The sequence below is a fragment of the Eurosta solidaginis genome, chromosome 3, assembly GCF_040869045.1.
Source record: "Eurosta solidaginis isolate ZX-2024a chromosome 3, ASM4086904v1, whole genome shotgun sequence".
In the NCBI taxonomy this organism is placed as follows: Eukaryota; Metazoa; Arthropoda; class Insecta; order Diptera; family Tephritidae; genus Eurosta; species Eurosta solidaginis.
In genome coordinates this window covers 262,199,122-262,223,734 of record NC_090321.1, presented here as the reverse complement: position 1 = coordinate 262,223,734, position 24,613 = coordinate 262,199,122, and the positions used below count along the sequence as shown (strand labels likewise).

At 37.6% G+C, this 24,613-nt stretch overlaps 1 protein-coding gene across 1 annotated transcript in view; it reads left to right on the top strand.

Moving 5' to 3' along the window:
- Nucleotides 1-24,613, top strand: part of SLO2 (slowpoke 2) — a 743,624-nt gene that overhangs the window by 604,238 nt on the left and 114,773 nt on the right. The window contains exons 11-14 of the mRNA XM_067776215.1: nucleotides 2,427-2,610; nucleotides 14,456-14,719; nucleotides 14,958-15,136; nucleotides 22,743-22,883. Of these exons, the coding sequence (XP_067632316.1) occupies nucleotides 2,427-2,610; nucleotides 14,456-14,719; nucleotides 14,958-15,136; nucleotides 22,743-22,883 (768 nt within the window). The remainder of the gene's footprint in view (nucleotides 1-2,426; nucleotides 2,611-14,455; nucleotides 14,720-14,957; nucleotides 15,137-22,742; nucleotides 22,884-24,613) is intronic.

Here is a 24,613-nt window from a genome sequence, read left to right as displayed (position 1 = left end):
GATTTGGAACACAAATACTTAATTTTCTGGAAAGATCTATTTTTTTGTACTTTTGGGCTAAACCGCAACCTCGAAATGATCAATAGATGATCCTGAAAGGATATTACCCCAAAGTCAATCAAAATGATCGAGAGATAGAAAATCAACATAAAATTAGCCCTGAAACAATAACGAAAAACATACTGGTAGTATTACTGAAGAGTGTTTCATATAAAATTTAAAACAGTACCTAAATTTCCCCGAAACCATCTGAACACAGTCGCGAAACTCTTCTTAATTATTCCAAAATAACCCCAAAAAACACAAATTTTGTAAAGATACTGAACATTGAAACGGCATAGAAATGATCTCTGAAAAAAATTCTGAATATATATTAACGAAATTCCACTTATTTGCAACCTTCTACTAACGTTCGCATCGCTAACTGTTGAATAAATAACTTCAATATTCAATAATGCAAAGTGGTCTTTATTAGACTACTTTGAAAATACTTCCCAATAACACTTATACTTCGCAATCAATAGCGTGCTTAAATCATACTGATTTTGGACTACTCAGCTTCTGCTGCTTTTATACTCTCTGCCCAAATACCTAGACGTTTCTTCTTCTAGAATCATCTACCTGGACACCAGCCACACGCGCATGTATTTGTAGTATGTAACCATATGCGTGTGTATATGTGAGTGAAGTAGTAGGTGATGATGACATGCGTTTGTGAGTATCTCTCTGCTGCTTGTATGTATGTGTATACATGATGATTAATTTGTTTACGTACATACAAGTGTGGCAACTCGCTTTATTGTTGTTGTGGCTTTATTTACTTAGTATCAGATTAGTGATGTGAATATCACTTAGCGTTACTAATATTCGTCACAATATATTGAAACAGTTTCGAAAGAATCCAGAAGTTATGAATTCTGTTCCAAAAAGCAGCCTCAATATGATGTCAAAGTAATCCTCTATTAGCAAATACGCAACAAATAATATCAAAATGGCGACAAAATAATTAAAAAATGATTTATATATTATTCAGAAAATCATCTTCCAACTTTTTCAAAATAGTTTCGAAAATATTCCGAACACAATTGCAAAAGGACCGCGTAATATGCTATAAATGAACTTGAAATAGCGTCAAAATGATCAGAAACACAAATGTCGAAATGGTAGGAAAAAAAGTGCCGAAACCATTTCGAAATATTCCGGAAGATATCTGGATAGAAAAATTCCCAAATTATCAGGACATAATCCCATATAAATAGCCCAGAAATTAAACTGAAATACAAAGCTATCTTGAAAGCAATCCCTATATGATTCCGAAATAATCTCGAAGAAGTGCTTAAAAACCCTTAACTTTTCCTAAACAAGCGCAGTATAATTTCACTTTGATCTGAATATAGTCTCGAAATATTACCGAAAACTATCTGAATTAATCTCAAATTAATGTGCACTTTATCACAAAAAAAATCCAAAATGATCAGGGCATAATCCCGACAAGATTCCGAAATAGTTCAGAAAAACTCCGAAAATATCCGGGCATCTAAGAAACTATACTGAAACAGTTAAAAAATGATCTCGAAAACCATCTCTATATGATAAAATAGTCTTGAAATAATCTCGAAAACTTTCCGAAATTATCTCTACATAGTCACTAAAGTATTCCGAAGGGGATTCCGAAATTTTCGGAAACCAAATTTTTTTTGATGGAACGTAGTACACTGCATAGGCTGTGGAACTGTCAGCTTTGGATACCTCTTAGCCTCTCGTGTTTCATATATTCTAACAAATTCTACTTTATGTTTACATCCAGAAATCTTCCAGAACATATAACTACAAGACCTCCCCCAGCGGGTTAGGGGGTCGGAATATACCCGATTTAGATATGCCTGTCGTAAGAGGCAACTAAAATACAAGATTCAAGGTGTTGTGTAGCCCAACCCTTTCAGGTTGCCAGCGCAATATATAGCTTCTCCAAACCCAATTGTCAACCTCACTTATACATGGCGAATCCTGTTTCATTAACAGCCGAGGCTCTGGTGACCCCGAACTCCTCATGGATCTTCGGTTTGGTACCGGAACGTGCCGGATCTGCATCCGACAAATTACCATCAACATCGATAACCCTCCCCAAGACCTTCGGGGAGTGTCTTTACCGCTACAACAACAACAAGACGTAATGGCTGTTATACAAAAAAATATGCACCTTATCGAACTTTTGTTAGTCCCTCTACATATTATAATGTTTATTTTCATGTTTATTGGAACGCAAGTCAATTTCATGTTTGCTTTCCATAAACTTCCCTTCATGACACTCCATTATTGGCATAAAAATATGTATATTACTTGTCAGTTTATTTCTCCTGCTACATCCACTTCCTCACTCATTCGCCTTTCTAACATATTCTCGTACATCTCTTATCCATTTACAGCGTTTGTGGCATACAACATTTTCAACGAGCCGGGCATCGTCATTTGAATTTATTCCAAAGCACGTATTATGTGGTTGTGACATTCTCAACAGTCGGATATGGCGATTTCGTGCCCGATATATGGCCTTCACAACTTTATATGGTGATTATGATTTGCGTCGCACTTATTGTGCTGCCAACGCAGGTGAGTTGACATAATGGGGGTTATGTTGAAGTCATTTATATCAATGTACACGTACAATCGCTCCCCAAATTAAGTCATAATTCGATATGTCAATAGAGAACTACACAAGTACTTACAGATGTAGGATATTAAGTGAATTTCAATTTAGGTTGAATGCCACGCATTTTATTGAGTATTTTATCTATTTACTTCTATTTTTCTGGCTTTTCAACATAATGGTATCTTTAATTAAACTAAATATTATTGATATTCTGGTAATAAATGGTTATCACGGTATCGCTTGATTGTGTGCATAGAGTGGTGAGGTGCGGCGACGAGTATTTTAGTAACCGTATCTATCTAAGCAGGTTCTAAGAAAACCCGGTTATATGGTTCCATTTTTATGACAGTATGTGACTTATAGTTCACCCCATCTGGTTTATTTTTATACCCAGCGTGTGTTTGTAGGCAAAAGTATTGTTAATTGATGGAATAATTTTTTTAGTGGCATAAAGGATCGAGGATCTCACCGTCTGTTAACACGACAAATTGAGCAACAACTTAGATATATATATTTAGGAAACTTTAGTACACTGTACGAAGCCACGAAACCAGTGGACAGAGGCATGCCGCAGGGGGGGGAGGGGTGCAATCACCTCTGCTGTGGACGCTGGTCATCAACCAACTGCTCAGGCAATTCGATGAGGGACCCGTAAAACTTACGGCTTACGCAGATGACGTTGCCATTGTCATAAGTGGAAATTGCCTTCCAACGATTAGTTCTTTGATGGATGGGGCGCTTCGGGATATTCATACCTGGGCATCTAATGTCGGGTTGAAAGTCAATGCGGAGAAGACGGATATGGTCTTGTTTACAAAGAGGCACAAGGTCCCAAATTGGACCAGGCCTAAGTTAGGAGGAGTGACCTTACAGGAGAAACCTTGCACAAAATATCTAGGAATCATCCTATACAGTAAGCTGTTATGGAAGCTCAACGTGGAGGAGAGGGTGAAAAATGCCTCAACGGCACTCTATGCATTTAAAAGAATGCTGGGGTGTACGTGGGTCCTATCGCCTTCTCTTTCTCATTGGAATTTTACAGCGATTGTAAGCCCTATTCTATACTATGGAGTTCTTGTTTGGTTGACAGCCACACAAAAAACAACATACCTCAAAAAATTAGAGGGGGTATGCAGACTATCGATGCTTAGCACTACGGGAGTCCTAAAAACAACCCCGACGGCTGCACTGTATGCCATTCTGCACATTCCACCTGTAGCCCTGGTAGCAAAGAACAAAGCATTAACGACTGCAACCAGGCTCGGGGCTGTGGGGCAGCTTAAGCGCCGACCATATGGCCATACTAGTACAGCGTCATCAATCGCAAGACGAACAGACTACCTGATTCCTTATTTGCGCTTCGAGGGAGATCTTAAGGCCACAATAGAAGTGGACGGTTGGCGCAAGGGTGCGCAAATGGCGGACGAGGCGATACATGTGTACACCGATGGTTCCAAAGTAGTGGAAGGAGTAGGGTCTGCGGTATACTGCGCTGATCCGGAAATAAGCAGATCCTACAGGCTGCCGGATTACTGTAGCGTTTTCCAAGCAGAAATATTAGCCGTAACCAAAGCATTAGAACCCTGGAAGATAATAGCTTAAGCTGCAACCGTGTTAACTTTTATATTGACAGTCAAGCAGCAATTAAGGCAATAATCTCGCATAGTACAGCGTCTAGATGCGTGGTAGAGTGTAAGCAGTATCTGTAGAGAATCGGGACAGGGAGAAGCATACACCTATATTGGGTCCCAGGGCATATGGGAATAGATGGGAATGAAAAAGCGGACGAACTAGCCAAAAAGGGCGCATCCCTTGAAGCTTGCTCCGTAGACGCCCCAATTAGATTGGGCGAGATTAAGCGAAGGCGAGAGGTGCACATGATCGACCAAGCGGGAAAGCCGTGGGTTCAAGCACGGGGCTGTAAAGTGTCGAAGATTATGTGTAAGTCTTACAACCTTAGACTAACACAGTTGCCTCTATCATTAAAAAGAGAGGACTGTATACTCATGACGGGTATTCTGACTGGACACTGCCTTCTGGCGTCACATGCCTTTAAATTAGGCTTGGTCAATGATAGCAGATGTAGGAAGTGCGGGTTGGAGGAGGAAACATTCTGTGCTTGTGCCCTGCACTTGCCAGGCTAAGACTACAGCTATTAGGAGTGATACAGCTGCCAGATCTAGAAGCAGCAAGTGACTTAATTCCTAAGAAACGTCTAGTATTTGCCAAGAGGACGGAGTTGTTTTATAATATAGGTCCTGGTTTTTGATAGGCTTTTTCAGTTTTGTCGTTAAAACAAACTTCTGGTAACACCACGGACTCAATCAGTCTATGTGAGGTCCTCATGGACCGGCCAGTTCAACCTAACCTAACCTAGTACACTGTCTTATCTGGACCCAAAATAGATTTTAAAAATGGGTGAATTCTAGCGAATCTTGCATTATTCAGTGAGTATTGTATTGCATCTTTCTCTTTGGAACTTCAAGTTATGTGCTTTTACACTGATTTCCCAATAGTTTCCGATAAAGTTTCACATTCTTTATTGGTTTATACGTTAGCTCGTTTAGTATTTCATACGACTTCTTTTTGAATTGGATTCAGTCTTATACAGAAACTGTGTGGTAACAGTTAGCGGCACTTCTTCTGAATCATTCTTCGCCTGTTCTGGCGTTCCTCAAGGAAGTATACTAGACCCGTTCCTGTTTGTTTTGTTTATTAATGATATAAGCTGCTGCTTCAATTTTGTAGAGTTCTTACTCCATGCCGATGATTTAAAGGTGTTTTCGAAAATTGCAAAACCGGGAGATGCTTTTAAGCTTCAAAAAGACATTGACAGCTTAGAAGTATGGTGCTTTAATTCACGGCTTGCTGTAAATATCAAAAAGTGTTTTGAAGTCACGCATGCGAAAACTCGTAATATATTGCCGACATCTTTTCACATTTCCCATTCACTATTAAAAGTTTGGATGAAAGTAAAGATCTTTATGTAATTTTTTCTAGTAACAATCTCTTTCAATAGACATATTAGTCACTTACTCGATATTTGAATTTGTGCGGCGGAACAGTTCAAATTTGTGTGACCCTTATACTCTCAAGTTTTTATACACGGCGTTTGTTGGTTCTTATTTGGAATATGGTGCTTTCATATGGAGGCCAAGTCACAAAAAGTACCTTAATAGGAATGAACGGATCCAACAGGTTTTACTAAATACTATGTTCTAGGTTTTTAGTCTCAGTTATTATTTTACATTGCTAATTGTTATTATTATGTAAGAAATGTTTTTTCGTAGAGTAACTAAATAAATAAATAGCCATGCCCCCGATATCGAAAATTTCAAAAAATCGAAGAAATGCAGTACTTCCTTACCAAAAACCTATAAAGTGGTGATATGTGATATGATATACAAATGATATGCTGACCTTATAACTCAAGATGTAAATTTGCAAAAATTTGGCAAAATGGGCGTGGCACTGCCTACATTTAAAGGGAAATATTTGCAAAAATGTCAAGCGTGAAATAAAAACCGGTGCAAATATTTTTTTTGTATTTAATTAATACATTTAGTAGAAGTTAAAGTTTTGAAAGCCGTAAATCATGTATGTATGGGTTTTGTAAAGTATGGCTTTTTATATCTCGATCTGAGCAAAACCCGCCATAACCGTTTAGACGGTTAAGCGCCAATTAAGTAAGTAAGTAAGAGCAAAACCCGCTGACAAACACGCCCACATTTAATAAATTAAAGTCTCTAAAGCTTTAATCTTAAGAAAATTTGCAATATACTTATGGTACGTATGCTGTCAGGTCTAGAAACAGCAAGCGGCTTAAGTCCTAGGAAGCTTCTAGTATTTGCCAAGAGGACGTAGTCATTTTATAACATAGGTCCTGGCTTTTGATAGGGTTTTCAGTTTGGTCGTTAAAGCAAACTTCTGGTAACACCACGGACTCAATCAGTCTCTGTGAGGTCCTCATGTACCGGCCGGTGCAACCTAACCTAACCTATGGTATGTATGTCGAATAGAAATTGCCCAAATCTAACTAAGTTTGATAGCCACTACCTTCTCAGGACAGTCACTGGTTTATAGGCTGCAAATTTCACCTTTCATTTCTCTTTAAATATGTATGTTCTTAATATACATATGCAATAGCCAACAGTTAGGTATATAATGTTCGGTTTCACCCAACTTAGACCTCTTTACTTGATCTTTTTACTTAAAATTAAGAGTCCACAAGGGGTTTTTAGTTAAGTTGGATAAAGCCTTTCAAATTGGTTTTCTAGACCTATGCCTTGCCCTTTACAAGTCTCATTATTTTATACTCACTCTTCATCTAACTAATGGTAGAGATTCGGTATTTTGTAATTCGGGGAGTTGAAATTCTGAATAAATATTCAGCAACATGTTGCTTAAATGCATACACTAACTTTGGGATGAATTTAAAAAGTGGTGGAAAAAAGTGCTAGCATTTCAAAGTGTTTGTATGAAATTTAGCGTACATTACTCATTTAGCCAAGCGAAAGTCAAGGCTGTAAGTTCGATTATAAGGCGATCGAAGCTGCTCTGAAGTACATGACCTCCCTTTGGGATTTCCCCATATAATTTGAAGATAAGCATCATCTAGGTTTCAGGGTATATCACAGGCAATATCACCCTGAACTCTTTACCTGAATACGCATAATTGAACGGCGTCTTGGCGTGCTTTAGGATAATCCATGTACCGCTGTCCTTCTGCAATCTGTTCTTTTATATATGGACATCTAGTCAGCAAACGCTAGGCAAACACTTTATCTTGTAGTGATGAAAAAGCCCTCCGATCGGAAGTGGATAGCAAGTGGGATATGAATATCATTGAATTCCCTAATGGTTATTGTACTTCTGTGATTTGAGTTCTGGTGGATCTGTGTCCAATAGAAATTCATTAGGTGATTTTATTAAGTAATTTCTTGCGTAACCGTAGAGCTTTTTCCAGAACTAGGCGCTAGTGTATCAGCAAGAACTAGTCGAGAGTATTTCGGCCTCTGGAATCTACGAAAGGTAAGATTAGGCTTAGTCGAAACTACATTGTTGCGCGTTCTGTAAGTAATTGTAGCTCGTGTCACCGTTATTTGATGTTGTATCACAATGGACTCTCATGTTGTCTAATTGAACCATCAACATCTATAACACTCCACAAAGCCTTCGGGAAGTGCCTTTGTCGCTACAACAATAACACAATATTCAGAACCCCATACAAGAGACAACTTCTTAACTATACATCGAACCGGCAGTCTGCAACATGCAAGCCTAATTTCGTTTGATTTTGATTTCTTTTAACTATGTCCTTGTTTAGCAAAATCTAAGATCCTTTGGACTACAAAGAACCCAAGTTTTAATTCCTTTCTACATTTGCTCCTCATTTCATATAAGAATCGGATCGTTTCGTACTGTAAACAAAACACGGTCTTCCAGATGCCGCTCAGTGCGTCATTATCACATACTCACAAATTTTAATAGAAAAAATATTTACATTATTTAATTAGGCCATTTCGATATTATTAACGTCAACTTATTTAAAAATAGACATGAAACGTTTTCACAGCAAATTACTTTTCAGTATTAAATTATGGCATCAAATCCGTATATTAATGTAACTTTTTCGGTTGAGTTAATATTTTGCAGAAAAAGTTAATTATGTAATGGATTTCCATGAAAAAAAAAACTCATTTATTTTACAAACGTAGCAATTTTACTTCCATTAATGAAAAATTCTGCAGTGAGTATAGTGAAAACTTCAACGTTGTGCTTTAAAATTTAATTTTTTGAAAATTAATGCAGGTTGATGAGAGGGCCAGACGGAACGGTCTGTTAGTTGAATTAACGACTGTGGACGAGTTAGCTATAAATAAACTAATAATCAGGCGTTTTCATCTGCTTCAAATATACTTATTCCGTTTTCCGTACAGCCTTCCATTGGTGCTCATGCGCGCTAGCAGATCTACTTGACTGTTGCCTGGTATATTGCTATGTCCTCGGACGCAGATGATTTTAATATTTAAATAGTTCGACGCAAGCACAAGCGAGTTCAAGCATTACCATACCAACCTCAACCGAACCACAGGCTTAAGCCTTTAGTTTCATTTTAGCTACCAGAGTAGATGTTTAATGATTGTAGCACGGGTCAGCATCCCACCCACCATATCCTTAATTGCGGCAACCTCCGCTTAAAAACACTACAAGGATCAGGCAACTCAAACTTGCGGTTTATATCAAAGCCCTGGCAGAAAACCTCTCCGCCAACCATCGCGTCCAAGCTCAAGCCATCCGTGAACCAGTTTACCAGTTCACTGGCCCTTATTAACTATTTCTCCCAATCCCACACAGAATGTATGTTTACCATGACATTTTGTAGAATACTGCCCTTGACAAGCGTCCCCAGCTCGTACCAATGGTCCCCCTGCAGCAGTGCAAGACAATTGCGGCCTTCCCAGCCAATTTCTTACCTAGGTCCATTCTTTCATGGTTGATTGCCTGACTTAGTCCATCTTGTCATCAAGTCCTTGTAGATTTGCAAAATATCTTAAAGGATTTTCGAAAATTTAACTTTAATAATGGTTGCAAAGTCATCCGCGTAGGCCATCACTCGACAGCTCCTGATTCTAGATCCATCAGAAGCTCGTTTACTTTCTCTTCCCGTTTAAGGAATATATATAATTCTTGGTATCACATCAGAAAGCGCTTCGCTGTCTTATTCCAAGCAGGAGGTGCAATAAATCCAACACTTACACTGCCGATCCAAATCTTTCTATCGAAAGTAAGGCGGATATACTGAAAATGCTTGTATGCCTCCTTCTCCACAAAAAAGAGTCTCAGTCAATAACGAAGTTACACTTCTGAGTCAAAGTCGTATTCTTGTTCCATTTAAAAGCGGCTCAGATATGCATAAAATGCTCGACCGACTCGTCCTCTACAGTTTATGAAACACAGTGAAGGCAACGAGCTTACTGCCGACTTTTACGACGGTCGCTTCTTATGTGTTATGGCTAACACATTCTTTCCCTATTTAGTATTTCCCTTAAAAGTACCATTCTTTAATTTAAAAAAAGGAAAAGCTCTTTGAAAATACTGTTAAAAATCACACACTCAGTGACTACAGCAAAGTTTATTATTTCAATCTTTCGAAAACGTTCTAATTGCCCGTTTTCCCCAAGTCATGTCAGCTTAGTCTTGTAAACTTTTTGCTGTAAGCGCAGCTACTATCTTCCATGCTGGAAGAGTAAACGTTTGCTGTCATACAAGGAGTAGCCTTCTTCTGATACATAGTAGGGAGGGGGAGGTGAGTAAAGCAATTAGGCGTCAAAACAAGTAAGCGCTGTTGAGTAAGACCTAGAAGATTGCATTGGAATGTGAAATGTTTAAAGTTTTGTTATTAACTTTTCGCACATTTTTCGTTCCTTTTTGAGAGTATATTAAAAGGATCCTTCATACAAGCTTGTGTGTTGTTGACGTGTGAGTGCATAGAGAAATTGTGAAAATTAAATTTCTGCATAACGGCTTAGAGTGCGCAGTTAAAGACTGAAAATACATCTTGATTGGCTACTGTATGGCACGAATATTTTTGGTATTGTTGTTAAGGGTGTTGTAATTTGGAGCAAAAAAATTACTCGACCTCTAGGTTAAGGTTATGGTGTAGGGCTGATAAGCATTTTTATTGAATTTAGATAGTTCTAGTGCTAAAACCCAACTTGCATGATAACACCGTTTTTCTTATGGGCTATCACTAATATCACTCGCTCGGAGGCGGAAAAAAGTGATCGAGACCAAGACAGACGCAAGACGAGGACGTACAAAAGGGACGTAAACGAGCTATGTATACAGGGGCACAGGCGAATACGGATCCGGACAATGCAGACTGTCACGAACTATTGGAACGAAGACGGAGGAGGTAACGCAAGTGTACAATTAAGACGGGTATGGATAATGGAAACAGATACCTGCAATGGAGAAGGAGACAGGCAATGAAGATGGAGACATACGATAGTGAAAAGTCGAAAAACGAAGATGGAGTTGGACAATAGACGAAGTCGAGATGAAGGCGATGGTGCAGGCGGAGAGGGACAATGGAGAAGAGACTGTAAAAGAGGACACGGACAATGGATACAGGGACGGACGATGAATATGGAGATGGACGAAAGAGAGATGGGAATTGAGCTGGAAAATACAGACGTAAGCGGAATAGAGGCAGAGACGGACAATGAAGATGGAAACTGTTAATACAGATACGGACTATGAATACAGGGACGAGCAATGAAGATGGAAATGAACAATAGAAATGTAGCCGGAGTCGAGCAATGAAGGTTGAGATGGAGATGGACAATGGACACGGAGGCGAAAACGGAGGCGGGGGCAGAGGCGGTGATAGATATTTGAGACGGAAACCAGCATTGAAAATGGAGGCGAACAATGTAGACGTAAACGGAGGAGGAATCGAATGTAGAGACTGACAATGGAGAAGAATGTGAGGGCGGGGACGAACGATAGAGACGGAAATGGACAATAGAGATGGAGACCAGGAAGGAGGAGGATATGGAGACGCAAACAAAATCGAATGCAGATACCAAAAATGAAGACGAAGGTGGAGGCGGAAGCATATGATGGAGACTAATACTATAAAATAGAGATGAAGACGGGGACATACATAGGAGATTGATACGGTAACGGAAGAGGATATGAAGATGGAAGAAGGAGAGCAAATGCATATGGAGATGAAGACGGGCAATAGAGATAGAGACGGGGACGTAGGAGGAGAAGGAATAGGTAATAGAAGGGAAGCCGAAATTCAGATGCGATGTAGAGGGAAGAGGAAATGAAGACGGGGACAGAGGATGAAATGAAGACAGGGAGGGCGAAAGAAATGGACATGGGCCGGAGAAGGAGATGGATACGTACAATGATGAAGAGCTGGAGATGAAAACGAAGGAAGAAGAGTAGACGGAGATAGAAAGAGCGACGGAGACAAAAAGCAGATTAAGAAAAATCAAGGTAGATAGACAGGAGTAGGGACCTCGATGCAGTCTTTGTGGCGGAAAAACCGAGAGAATGAGAGAGTCCCAGTAACGGCGAGAGGAAATGAGAGATATAGAATGAAAGAGAAAGGGGTTACGTACTGACATACTTAATTGGTGCTTAACCGTTTAAACTGTTATGGTCGGCCAAAAAGGCGCGCCAGTCGCTTCTTCACTCTGCTAACTGGCGCCAAGCTCTCAGTGAAAACTCATTTGCCTTGCAGATGTCGTTGGGAGTCGGAATCAAACAAGTTCGAGCGCGACACAAATTGGAAGATAAGCTTAGCCTAAAGTCTCTTCGGAGGTAATCGCGCATTATATATATTTATTTAAATGGTGCCAATCGGTCACTCCAAAGGAATTTAATTCGCGGAGTGGGGGCTGCCCTCTTCCCCTGCTTCCATAGGTGGGTTCCGATAAAAATACTTTCTTAGCCGGAGTGCCATCTTTCATTCGCATGACATGGCCTAGCCATCGTGCCACTGCGATTGAATTCGCTGAACTTTGTTGATATCTACGTAGAGCTCGTACAGCTTATCATTAAATGTTCTTCCGTACTCGACGTCGCCAACGCGTAGAGGTCGGTTAATCTAAGATTAAGAGAACGAAAAAAGGAGCGTAAGTGCGAAGGATGGGAACTTGTTTTAAAATTGTGTAAGGCAATGACAACACCTTCCATCTGATCAATTTTACAAATTTGTCGTTAAGTTGCCATTGCCGTTTTTAAACACCTTTTATTGAATTTTCTTTTTTGCATTCGAATGCTTTTACAATTTCATTGGGAAAAATTCAGTTTTTGTAAATAGAAAATTAAATGCAAAACAGGTGAAACGAGATTGGCAAACTAACAATGAACGACACGAAGCGAATCAGCACCCGGCAAATATTCAGTCAACCATCAGTCGCGTTGCCAAACATCACTTGAATGCCTAATAAAACTGACCCACGCAACTAACATGTATTAACTGTTGTTGTCGTCCTTGCTGTTGATTGACAGGCAACAGCCACCCACCCATCTTGATGACACGTTCGAATGTTTTTTGTTGTAGTTTTGTTTCAATCGCAAATTCTATTCTTATTTACACTCTTTGCCTTTCACTCGTCATTCGTACTGATATGACTACTGAAGACAGACATAATTGCGAGTAGGTAAGCGCATAAGACTGTATACAAAAAAATAAGAATAGGAATAGGAACAGGATTAGAAAAAGGAATAGGAATCTGAATCTGAATAGGAAAAGGAATAGAAATAGGAATAGGAGTAGGAATAGGAATAGAGGTAGGAATAGGAATACGAATTGGAATCAGAATATTAATATGAATACGAATAGGAATAGTAATAGGATTAGGAATAGGAATAGGAACAGGAGTAAGAATAGGAATAGGAATTGGAATAGGAATAGGAATAGGAATAGAAATAGGTATAGGAATAGGAATTGGAATAGGAATAGGAATAGGAATAGGAATAGGAATAGGAATAGGAATAGGAATAGGATTAGGAATAGGAATAGGAATTGGAATAGGGATAGAAATAGAAATAGGATTAGGAATAGGAATAGGAAAAGGAATAGGATTAGGAATAGGAATTGGAATAGGAACAGGATTAGGAATAGGAACAGGAATAGGAATAGGAATAGGAATAGGAATTGGAATAGGAATTGGAATAGGAATAGCAATAGAAATAGGAATAGGAATAGGAACAGAAATAGGAATAGAAATACGAATCGACCCTTGAATCCAGATATACGAATTGGAATAGGAATAAAAATACGAATCAGATTAGAACAGATATAGAAATAGAAAAGAAATAGGAATAGGAACATGAACATAGAAATAGGAAAAGGAATAGGAATATAAATAAGAATAAGAACAGGAATAGGAATAGAAATAGGAATTGAAATAGGAATAGGAATCTGAATCTGAATAGGAAAAGGAATAGGAACAGAAATAGGAATAGGAAAAGAAACAGGAATTGGAATAGGTATAGGAAAAGTAAATGAAATATAGAAATAGAAATAGAAATAGGAGTAGGAATAGGAATACGGGTTGGAATGAGAATATGAATAAGAAGAGGAATAGGAATAGGAATAGGAATAGGAATATGAATATGAATAAGAATAGCAATAGGTATAGGAATAGGAGTAGGAATAGAAATAGGAAAAGGAATAGGAATAGGAATAGGAACAGGAACAGGAATAGAAATAGGAATAGGAATAAGAATAGGAATAGGAATAGGAATAGGAATAGGAACAGGAATAGGAATAGAAATAGGAATAGGAATAAGAATAGGAATAGGAATAGGAATATGAATAGGAATAGGAACAGGAATAGGAAAAGAAATACGAATGCAGAAATGAAGTGAAATTGCAACTGAAACAAAAATAAAAGAAGAATTGAAGGAGTTATGGAGGGAAAGTGGAAAAAGAAAAGAAGGGATGGGTAAAGTTAATGGAAATGAAGGGCAAATGGAAGACACGGAAAAGAAGGACGTATTTATGACAATTTAGGGGGAATAAGGAAGAACAAAGGGATTGAGAACCTGAGGTTTATGAAGTGAAAGAACTGGTATGGAAGGTCAGGCTTTGCAAGAGTAGTCTAGTAAGTATACCGGTAGCATATCGTTTGTTTTTTGTTTTCCGATCCTACCTTCCAAAAATACTAGGAATTGTATACAACTCACCTCGCTTTTACAATACAATCTACTATACCTTTCTCTAATATCTCCCTTTTTTATTTTTTTGCCTATCCGTATGTACACTGCCTACAGTTCGAACAATTGGCCTTTACATGGATGGAGCGACAAAAATTGGGCGGTAGCTACTCATCTCATCGAGCGCAGAGCGAAAAACATGTAGTCGTCTGTTCAACAACTCTACATGCGGATACAATCATGGACTTCCTCAACGAATTTTATGCACATCCATTACTACAAGATTACTATGTGGTGCTGTTGAGTCCAATGGAATTGGATACAACAATGCGTATGATATTGCAGGTGCCAATTTGGGCGCAACGCGTCATTTATATTCAGGTGAGTAGCTTGCGATACAAACTTGAATTCTTCATTGATCTCCTACCCCTCTTTTAAACACTGATGTTGGCTGAAGCGCATAATTTATGCCTAACTGTGTAGGCGTGACTATAGTCAGTTATTCCGCATGTTTGCTCGTTTGCTTAACCAAACCTAATTTGACTCAATGTTTGTTTCTGCTTTGATATTTCACGTTTTCCTTTTTGGTCTTTTGCGACTTTTTTCCTTTTATTTTTAGGGTTCCTGTTTAAAGGATGGTGATTTGGCGCGTGCACGCATGAATGAGGCTGAGGCGTGTTTTATACTCGCCGCTCGCAACTATGCTGATAAGACTGCAGCCGACGAGCACACGATATTGCGTTCGTGGGCAGTTAAGGATTTTGCACCGAGTGTGCCGCAATATGTACAAATATTTAGGTGAGTTTCTGACAACTTTTTTATGTATTTTTAATTTCATTCTTAGATTAGCTTCAACTGAATTGTTCAAAACGATTAATATTTTGACCTTCACAATAATTGCCTATCAAGGCAACTGCCGTCGACGTACAACTTCCTTTACTTCTGCACCAAATCCCAAATTAGTGCAAGAAACCACTTGAAATGTGACTAGGAAGATCTCGTCCATCCTGCTGCAGCCAAGCAGTAGTTCTTAAAATAAGCTTTCTATGGAAACATTTAGACAGATCCATTCCGACTCTAAGGAGCCTTTTCGATAACCCCCGGACTGTAAGAACGGCGCTGCGACAAGAATTGGGTAGTTAATTGTGGAGATTGTCGAACCACTGTCGGCGATCAAGAAAAGCAGTGATGGGATGGAACGGTAATGTTTAAACAACAGTTAAGTAGTGGTATGCGAAGGAAGGTGGGACGTTATAATATCGGGCGCCAAAGGTGGATTTGCGCGGCAGCCAATGTCGGCAGATAGACTGAGAAATACCAATAGTGGAGTCGGGATGAGAGCGTAGGTGATAACGGAAGGGGCTGCCCATTTAGGCATAGTAAACGTTGGTAGATGCTCATGTGTGTCATGTCATCTATAAAGAAAATAATAACAGCCTAGGCTAGTACTGACTCACTCAATGAACACCCCCGCCTCCATATATGTACTTCACATACAAGGTGACAATGGAAGGTGGAGTGAAAGCAGCTGGGCCCCGCAGATCGAACCGTTTAGTAAGAGGGGTAATGGAGACATAAATACGACCTTAGCAGGGCACATGTAGGAGAAAATAACCTTATAGGGCCCAACCAGTCACGCGGCTTTGGCCATGATGGTGCCCTTTGCCTCATATCTAGGTTGCAGAAGTAATAGCCCAATATTTTTTGCAGCCCGCATTCTATCCTACACTATTGGGTCAGAAATATCTCGCCACCTACGAAAAACTATCTTTTGAGCTGAATTGTGGCCCATCTATTCATGAGGCAAACGGACCTCCGAATACCCTACAAATATCTTCATTCGTTTTAATTGTACCCATGACAGCAATTTCTTGCATTATCAGGTTCTTCAGACTACCTTCGATGTCAGCACAATTCAATGTAGATATTTATGAGCCGTACAGGCAACATGCAGCCTAGGGGGAGCAGGACATTCAATGCTAAGGAAGGAGCTGTTCCAAGAGCGCCGCTTACGTCTTAAAGCTCCGTCCATTGTACGTGTTGGTAATACTCGCGCGTCCATTGTGTTCAAATTTTCCAACACGCCATAGATCAGAATCGGCACCACAACCATCTAATAGAGATAATGTGCTGCTCTCTATAAGAGATTCCACCTCCTATGGATGATCTTACGCAGTAATACTAGGAAACATCAGCCTTAATAGCCCTGTCATTCACATTGGTGTTCATCAAAGCTTCCTGTATAAAATCGGAAAGTACGAGCAGCACTTCCGTACTCGCAGACGTCCTCTCCAGTTCCAAAACCAGTTCCGTTTTTCCAAGATTGATGGCCAGTCTACATGTCTCAACCGCCTAGCAACCAGGTTCAGAGAAGTCTTGAAAATATTGCGCACGATTTCCAGAAATGTATCACTGCCACAGCTCATCTGCGTAGGCCCTCGCCCACTTGACATCAACCATATTTTCAACTGTAATGTGAAACCTACGCCACTAATACAAATAAAACTATTAATCTCCCTATGGTCCGCCCCTGTTGAAATTGACAATTTCCTTTGACTCCCATTAGAGGATATTACCGACGATTTGTGATAATTTTGGGATTATTTCATGATCACTTCGGAATCAATTGAAGCTCGTTTTGGGATGACTAGAGCTCTAATCCGTGGTCTTTTCGGGGTCATTTTGGAATTAATTGAGAGGTGACTTTGGTTTCATTGGTGGTTCATTTCGGTATCCCTTCGGGCTCGCTACGAGATACCTTCGAAAATGTTTGGGGTTCATAGATTCCGAATCGACCCCTAAGAGGTCTTAAAATGATATTCAGTGGAAACCCAAATGATCCCGGAAGGGGTCATCTCGAAATAACGCCGACGAGATCCCGAAATATCCCTAAAAATTATTTCAAGGTCACCCAGCGTAAAATCATCATTTGAACTTCTCGAAGGGGCATGATAATAATCTATGTCTAAAAGTTCTTCAAACCTCTGCATTCAACAAATTATCAAAAACCACGTAAAGAGCGATTAAGCTCACTGAATGCATTTATTTGTCTCTCTTTGAGCCCTCAAGTCTTTTGATTTATCAATGAGCAATATTCTAAATAATAATCCACTTAATATCGCTCAATTGAAACCGCAAAGGTTAGCTACAGTGAAACAAATTTAAATACAATTAAAAATCACAAGTTTTCTTGTAACTTTCAAAAGTTCCACTTCGACCTCAATTCAATTCAAATAAACAAATAAATAATAAAACCTAACCTACTACAGAGCGGAGCTAGTGCGATACGCGCTCGAACCGCCGAATTAAGTCCCATTAATCTTACTAAACAACGTCGTTTTTCAATGGCTTACCAGTGCGGAGTTCGTTCGTAGCAGCACAAAACATTTGATACATTAAACACAGTGGAAGTGAGCCAACGACATGCAATTACTCGCAATGATAAATGGGCGCTGATAGCGGCTGCAAGTGGCACTATAAATCCAACAACAAAGAATGCATTGTTAAACTGTGGGGTGGTTAGCGGTTGTAAAGGGCTCAAGAGACAGAAATACAAAATGTATCATTTCATAGTTGTCTTCCAACTTATTGGTAATGCCACAATTTAGGTTATGTTACTCTAATTGTTAATTGTTATACTCAGCGTGCTTTGCACACAGAGCATGTTAACATTGATTGTATAAATCTTGGTTGTACAGGTATAAAGGAATCAAGATAGATATAGACTTTCATATATCAAAATCCATCCAACCGTCTGTCTGTGCACATGATAGTTTGAGTTAATAGATTAGATTAGATTAGGCTAGACTAGATTAGAATTGATTAGATTAGATTAGATTAGATTAGATCAGACTAGATTAGATTAGATTAGATTAGATTAGACTAGACTAGATTATAATTGATTAGATTAGATTAGATTAGATTAGATTAGATTATATTAGATTAGATTAGATAAGATTAGATTAGATTAGATTTATTCATTTTCTTTCAATAAGTTTTTTACATATATGTATAAAATAGGAACTTAAATTAAATTAATAAAATTAGTAATAAAGGAAAGAAAAGTAAGGCATTCTGTAAAATGGTATGTAAATTTAGTGTTGAATGCCGTCAAAAATTACGTTTAATGAACATGTACGATATGTGTGGGGTGAAGGTAGAGACAAGCTGTATGTTCAATGAGTTAAATAATGAATAAAATCAGCAAAGTTTTGATCTCGTCGTGTGATAGCTCTAATAAAAATGATTTAACATTTTTTAAAAACTCTCGCAAATTCCTAATGACACCATAGTCGCAGGCATCCTATTGAAGACTTTACAAGAAACGATAGTAAAGAAGTTATTAAAATGAGTAGTACGAGAAGTGGGAACAACAAAAAGTCCGAGCGAGTTTTGCCTCAAATATAGTCATCGGAAACAAGGCTGTGTAAATACCCACAGCGAATAAAAAATATTTTTAAGGTTTTATAATAGTACACATGTTTTACCGACAGAATTTTCAACTCCCTGAAGAAGTCCATGCTGTGATGAAAACGGTTAACGTTCATATCTTCCTTATGAAACATTATTGAGTAATAAGAAGTTGCTGGATATTATTGTGAGAAGTACACCCCACCAGCATATTCCCTATTGAAGCCTTGAGTGAACGAACGCTTAGTAGATTGTTCTAAGCATTGCGTTTGAACATATCTTCCTCATACTATAAAAATAGCGAACTGTAGATCGCATGTAGGACTTCAGGTGAGAAATATGTGTCGACCAACTTAAGGATTGGTCCACAGAAATTCCCAGATATTGAAAGACTTTAACTCTTTCAACTGGAAAACACTTGTCGCTGCAAGTTGTTTCAGAATTATATCATGTTCCAGAGCACAACAAATTGTTTAGAGCAAAATGTTCGCAGACAGTGGCGTGGAATATAATATCAATATCGGGAAAGATTTTCGAATATAAATCGTAACACATCATCTTTGCTTTACTGCTGACAATCATTTTATGTGTAACAAACCACACTCTCAACAGATGAACATTAGACTGGGTCGAAAAAAAGTTGCAATTGTCCGCCCCTAAATTTAGAGATAATGTTGAGAGGGTTTCGGAAAAAATTTGTTTTATTTATCCTTTTTTCCTTACGAAAGTACTTAAAAATTCCAGGAAATGTTGCTTTGAAACCATATTACTAAAATAATAAACAAAGAAGTTATAGCACTTTCAATTGTTCAATTCAATTATTGCAACTGTTATTTTACCTAATTCTTATTATACTTAGACCTGAAACACATGATATTTTTGAAGGAAAAATTATTATTGGGGTTTGCATTGAAAAAACGTAAATAAAGATATGCCAAATATGTGGTAGTGGTCCGCTCTTTTCCCTTATTTGAAGGGCTGAATTCTTTGTTTGAAAAATTTGGTATAACAGCTGTTATACGAGGTGAAAAGTCCGACCCGGACTTCTGAATTTTCACCTCGTATAACACAGCTGTTATACCCAATTTCTCAAATAAACAATTCAGCTCTTCAAATAAGGGAAAAGAGCGGACCACGACCACAGTTTAACTTTTTCAATTTGCTGAACGCGTTAACAAAAAATAAATAAAATTTCGAAATGTAGAATTTCGAACTTCGAAAGCCGATATCTATTTTTTGGAGGCTAACTTTGAAAAACGGAGTTGGTACTTTGTTTACTTAAGCCTCGAACTCTACAAAAAAAAGTGGTGTTAGCTGACGTAATCATGTGAAAACGACTTCATAGCTTAAAACAGGGATGCACCTTAACGTTAAGCTAATCGTTTATCAAAAAATTTCCACCGTTTCCGTTGAAACACTTCGAAATATTATCGATAAAGAAATTATCAAGATAAATTGTATCTCGTTTTTAACCGAAACGAAAACTTTCGTTAACGTTAAAAATGTTAACAAAAACGTGATACTTTATGTTTGAATTGTGCTGGCAATGCTATAGCCACGGGAAGCCGTAAGGTGGTAACAGCGAGCGGACATACCCACAAACTCCATGTAATTTGTTTGTGTAATTCGTTGGTGGTAATGTCAAAAACACTCTGAGAAATGTTCGTACTGTCAAAATTCATGAGAAAAGTTGCAATCAGCTTGGCTAATGCTTTCACCTTTAATGACTACGCCATCAATCAGCTTTGCCAGCATAAACGATTTGATTTCGTTTTGATATGGCAGAAAACGAAACAAATTCATTCCGTTAATTTGACGTTCTTAACGTTAATAAACGAAACGAAATGACTTTGTTTCGTTTAGTAACGTTAATTATCGTAACGAAATGATATCGGTTCGTTGGTTAAGCATGCCTGGCTTAAAAGGATATTAAACGGAAATGTGAAGCTTCTCAAGACCAAAATAATGGCATATCAATTTTAAAAATCGGATGTCAATTAACCAAGTTATAACGAAAAAACCTTTTCGGCTGTATTTCGAAGGATACAAAAAAATTTAAAAAAAATTTTCCGAAGCCCTCTCAACATAATCTTTAAATTTAGGTGGACATTAGCAACTTTTTTTTTTTTGTATGGGGGCCAACCCAATCTAATGAACATCATAGTTGATACCTACTACCAAATCTAGATAGTTCGTTGAACTATAGGCTATAGCTAGGTCATCTGTAAACGCGGTAACCTTCCTAAAAAAGGGCGAAGAAAATATGGAATTCAAATAAACCAAAAACAATGTCGAATATTGAGATATATTATTGAAGTTTAGTAAATAGGTTCTTTAGCATATATCTCCCATAGCTATTTAAAATGAGCGAAATCTGAAGATAACCACGTCCACTTGTTGCATATATAATATTTTGATTATTAAGTAAATAATACACTTAGGATGTTGAAATTTGTTGGTTGGACTGATATTGAGACTCTTGATACAAATTTAAAAAACTTTTTGAAAACGGGTGTGGAACCCCTCGCGTGTGATATTTTGATTATTAAGTAAATAATACACCTAGAATGTTGAAATTTGATTGATGGACTGATATTGAGACTCTTGATACAAATTTTAAAAACTTTTTTAAAACGGACTGGCACCCCTCGCTTGTAATATTTTGATTATTAAGTAAATAATACACCTAGAATGTTGAAATTTGATTGATGGACTGATATTGAGACTCTTGATACAAATTTTAAAAACTTTTTTAAAACGGACGTGGCACCCCTCGCTTGTGATATTTTGATTATTAAGTAAATAATACACCTAGAATGTTGAAATTTGATTGATGGACTGATATTGAGACTCTTGATACAAATTTTAAAAACTTTTTGAAAACGAGCGTGGCACCGCCCACTCAATTTTACAAATATTACTAATCATAAATTAAAAACCTTTAAACCTATCATAACAAAATTCAACAGAGATGTTGCCTTTACTATAAAAACTGCTTCGAAGACAATTTAAAGAAATCGTTTAAGAACCACGCCCACTCTTATATAAAAGATTTTAAAAATGATCGGGGATGAGTAAAATAAGCTATATCTTTGCAAAAACGAGCTTTATATCTATGATGTATCATTTTCCAAGTGGAATTATAAGCAGAAAAAGCAAAAAATTCAAATTTATGAGAGTGGGCGTGGCACCGACCATGTTTTGACCAAGCAGATTCCAAGAATCGGGACCCATAACTCAAAGAAAAATTAATAGATCGTAATAAGATTGGGTGCACATATTTTCCTTATAGCAGGAAATATTTCTAGTAAAACTGGACGAGATCGGTTAAAGACTACGCCCACTTTTATATATAGAGGATGTTTAAAAGGATCATGGACTAGAATAATAAGCTATATTTTAGCGAAAAAAAGTTTTGTACCAATGATAGTTCACTTACCAAAATTTATTATAAGAGGAAGTTGTGAGACAGTTTTCTTAGCGGGCGGTGCCGCGCCCCTATTCCGATCAAGTGTTACACAACATTTCTAGAGCCTCAAAAAAAATTAAACCCTTGTAACACAATTCAAATAAGTAATTTATCAGAAATGAACTGTACAATTGAAACTCACGCTGTGTATATAATGTTCGGTTACACCCGAATTTAGACAACCTTACTTGTTTTTTTGTAGTTTTTGTATGTTTGTTTCTTTATAAAAAGTAGCAATTATAATTAATTAATTAATTCATTCTATTGTTATTCTCTTCTTTTCATTAATTCTGTGCTCCACGCTCCACTTCCTAAATGATGCGACCTCGAAATGAACAAAACCAACTGAATTCCATGGATTGTCACATTTGTTACATTGAATGATTTTTTGTGGATTTTTGGGCTACTAAATAATTCGTCCATTTCCATTTGCGTATGTATTGTCACATTTTTTATTCGGTTCGTTTGCTGTTTTTTTGTCCAACCATCGTTCGTCCACCACTTACCGCTGATTAACGACGACAGACCAGAGCACAAACTACACGTGAAATTTGCGGAGCATGTCGTCTGCGAGGATGAATTCAAATATGCGCTACTCGCCAACAATTGCACGTGTCCTGGCGCTAGCACATTGGTTACATTGTTGTTGCACACATCACGCGGGCAGTAAGTAAACATAATATTTTTAACACATTTTTTTTATTTGGACATTTATTTCAGTTTGGAGAACCATAAATATATGCTTATACATATGTATGTATATTAGACTGCGTCAATTTATTAACCGATATCGCGCCATTGATTTTTCGATAGGATTTGGGCTCAGGAAAAAAAGTTCCACTACGCATACCCAAAAAAAAAAATAATTTTCGAGCCTGCAAAAAAAACTGACGAAAGGGTAAATTTTTCGACCAAAACACTCCCCAAAACCCAAAGAATATTTTTTTTAACACTGTTACCGCCAAAGTTTTTAAAACAGTTTTTTGAAGAAAAAAAATATTTTTTGGGTTTTTGGGGAGCGTTTTGGTCGAAAAATTTACCCTTTCGTCTTTTGTTTTTGCAGGCTCGAAAATTATTTTTTGGGTATGCGTAGTGGAACTTTTTTTCCTGAGCCCAAATCCTATTGAAAAATCGATGGCGATATCGGTTAATTTTCGTCCATACAAATCGACCTAGGTTAATGTATATGAACGTACGTAGGCTGTTCGGTATTTTAACGAAGATAACCTTTTTTAAGCTAAAAAGACAAACTTTCTCTGCGAAAAATTATGTAGTTATAAAAATGTGTATATAATATAAACCCGACTTATAAAACAGCTAAAATTCAGAATCATGACGTACATGACCAAATTCTTACCACGGATAATCCAACGACCAAATTCAGACCATACATGATCCCGGCAAGATTGAATCCGGACACAAAATTCCGACAAAAATGCCGGACTTAATTAAAAAATTGCTACAATGCTCACCCTTTGATAGAAAATAAACCTAAAATATTATTTTAAGATCAGCAACATTTTGATTACAAACCTGATTTATTTAGTTTTCAATTATTTGAATAAAGCGGCAACCTTGTAAATGCGTTCTAAGTTGCAGCATTTAAGTAAAAGAGATTAAAATGTAGCGTTTTGCTTATCGTCAAAATTTTATGCAATTTTACTAAATCATTTTCAAAATAGAATCGGAAATACAAAATAATTAAAATAACGTTAGGTGGCAACTCTAAGTAACTACTTTACTTAGAAATATTTCTATTAAAATACGACATGAAAACCTTTCGTGTTATACCACACTCCGCTGTAAGGACCAGGTGGAAAATTATTTAAAATCCCTTGGTCACACCAATTGGCGCCGGTTGGCAGAGGTAAGAAGCGACTGACGCGCCTCGTTGGACGGCCATAATCATTTAAACGGTTAAGCGCCAATTAAGTAAGGAAGTAAGTTATACCATAATTGGCATATTTATATATATTAAGTTTTCAATTATTTGAATTAAGTGGCAACCTTGTCAACGCTTTCTAAGTTGCAACATTTAAGTAAAAGAGATTAAAATGTAGCGTTTTGCTTATAATCAAAATTTTATTCAATTGTATCAACTCATTTTCAAAATATAAACGGATATACAAAATTATTTAAATAAACTTAGGTGGCAACTCTGAGTGTCTACTTTACTTATAAATATTTCTATTAAAATACGACATGACAACTCTTTCCTATTATACCATAATTGGCATATTATGTTTAATTTTATAAAAGTTGTGGCAAATAGGTGACAACCTCGTAAAAATATACCAGGTGGCAACACCTAAATAAGTGTGCTTATAATGCAGGGGTTTTCAACGAGCAGCTTATAGCTTCTCCAACACAACTGCCAACCTCACGTGCCCTTGGCG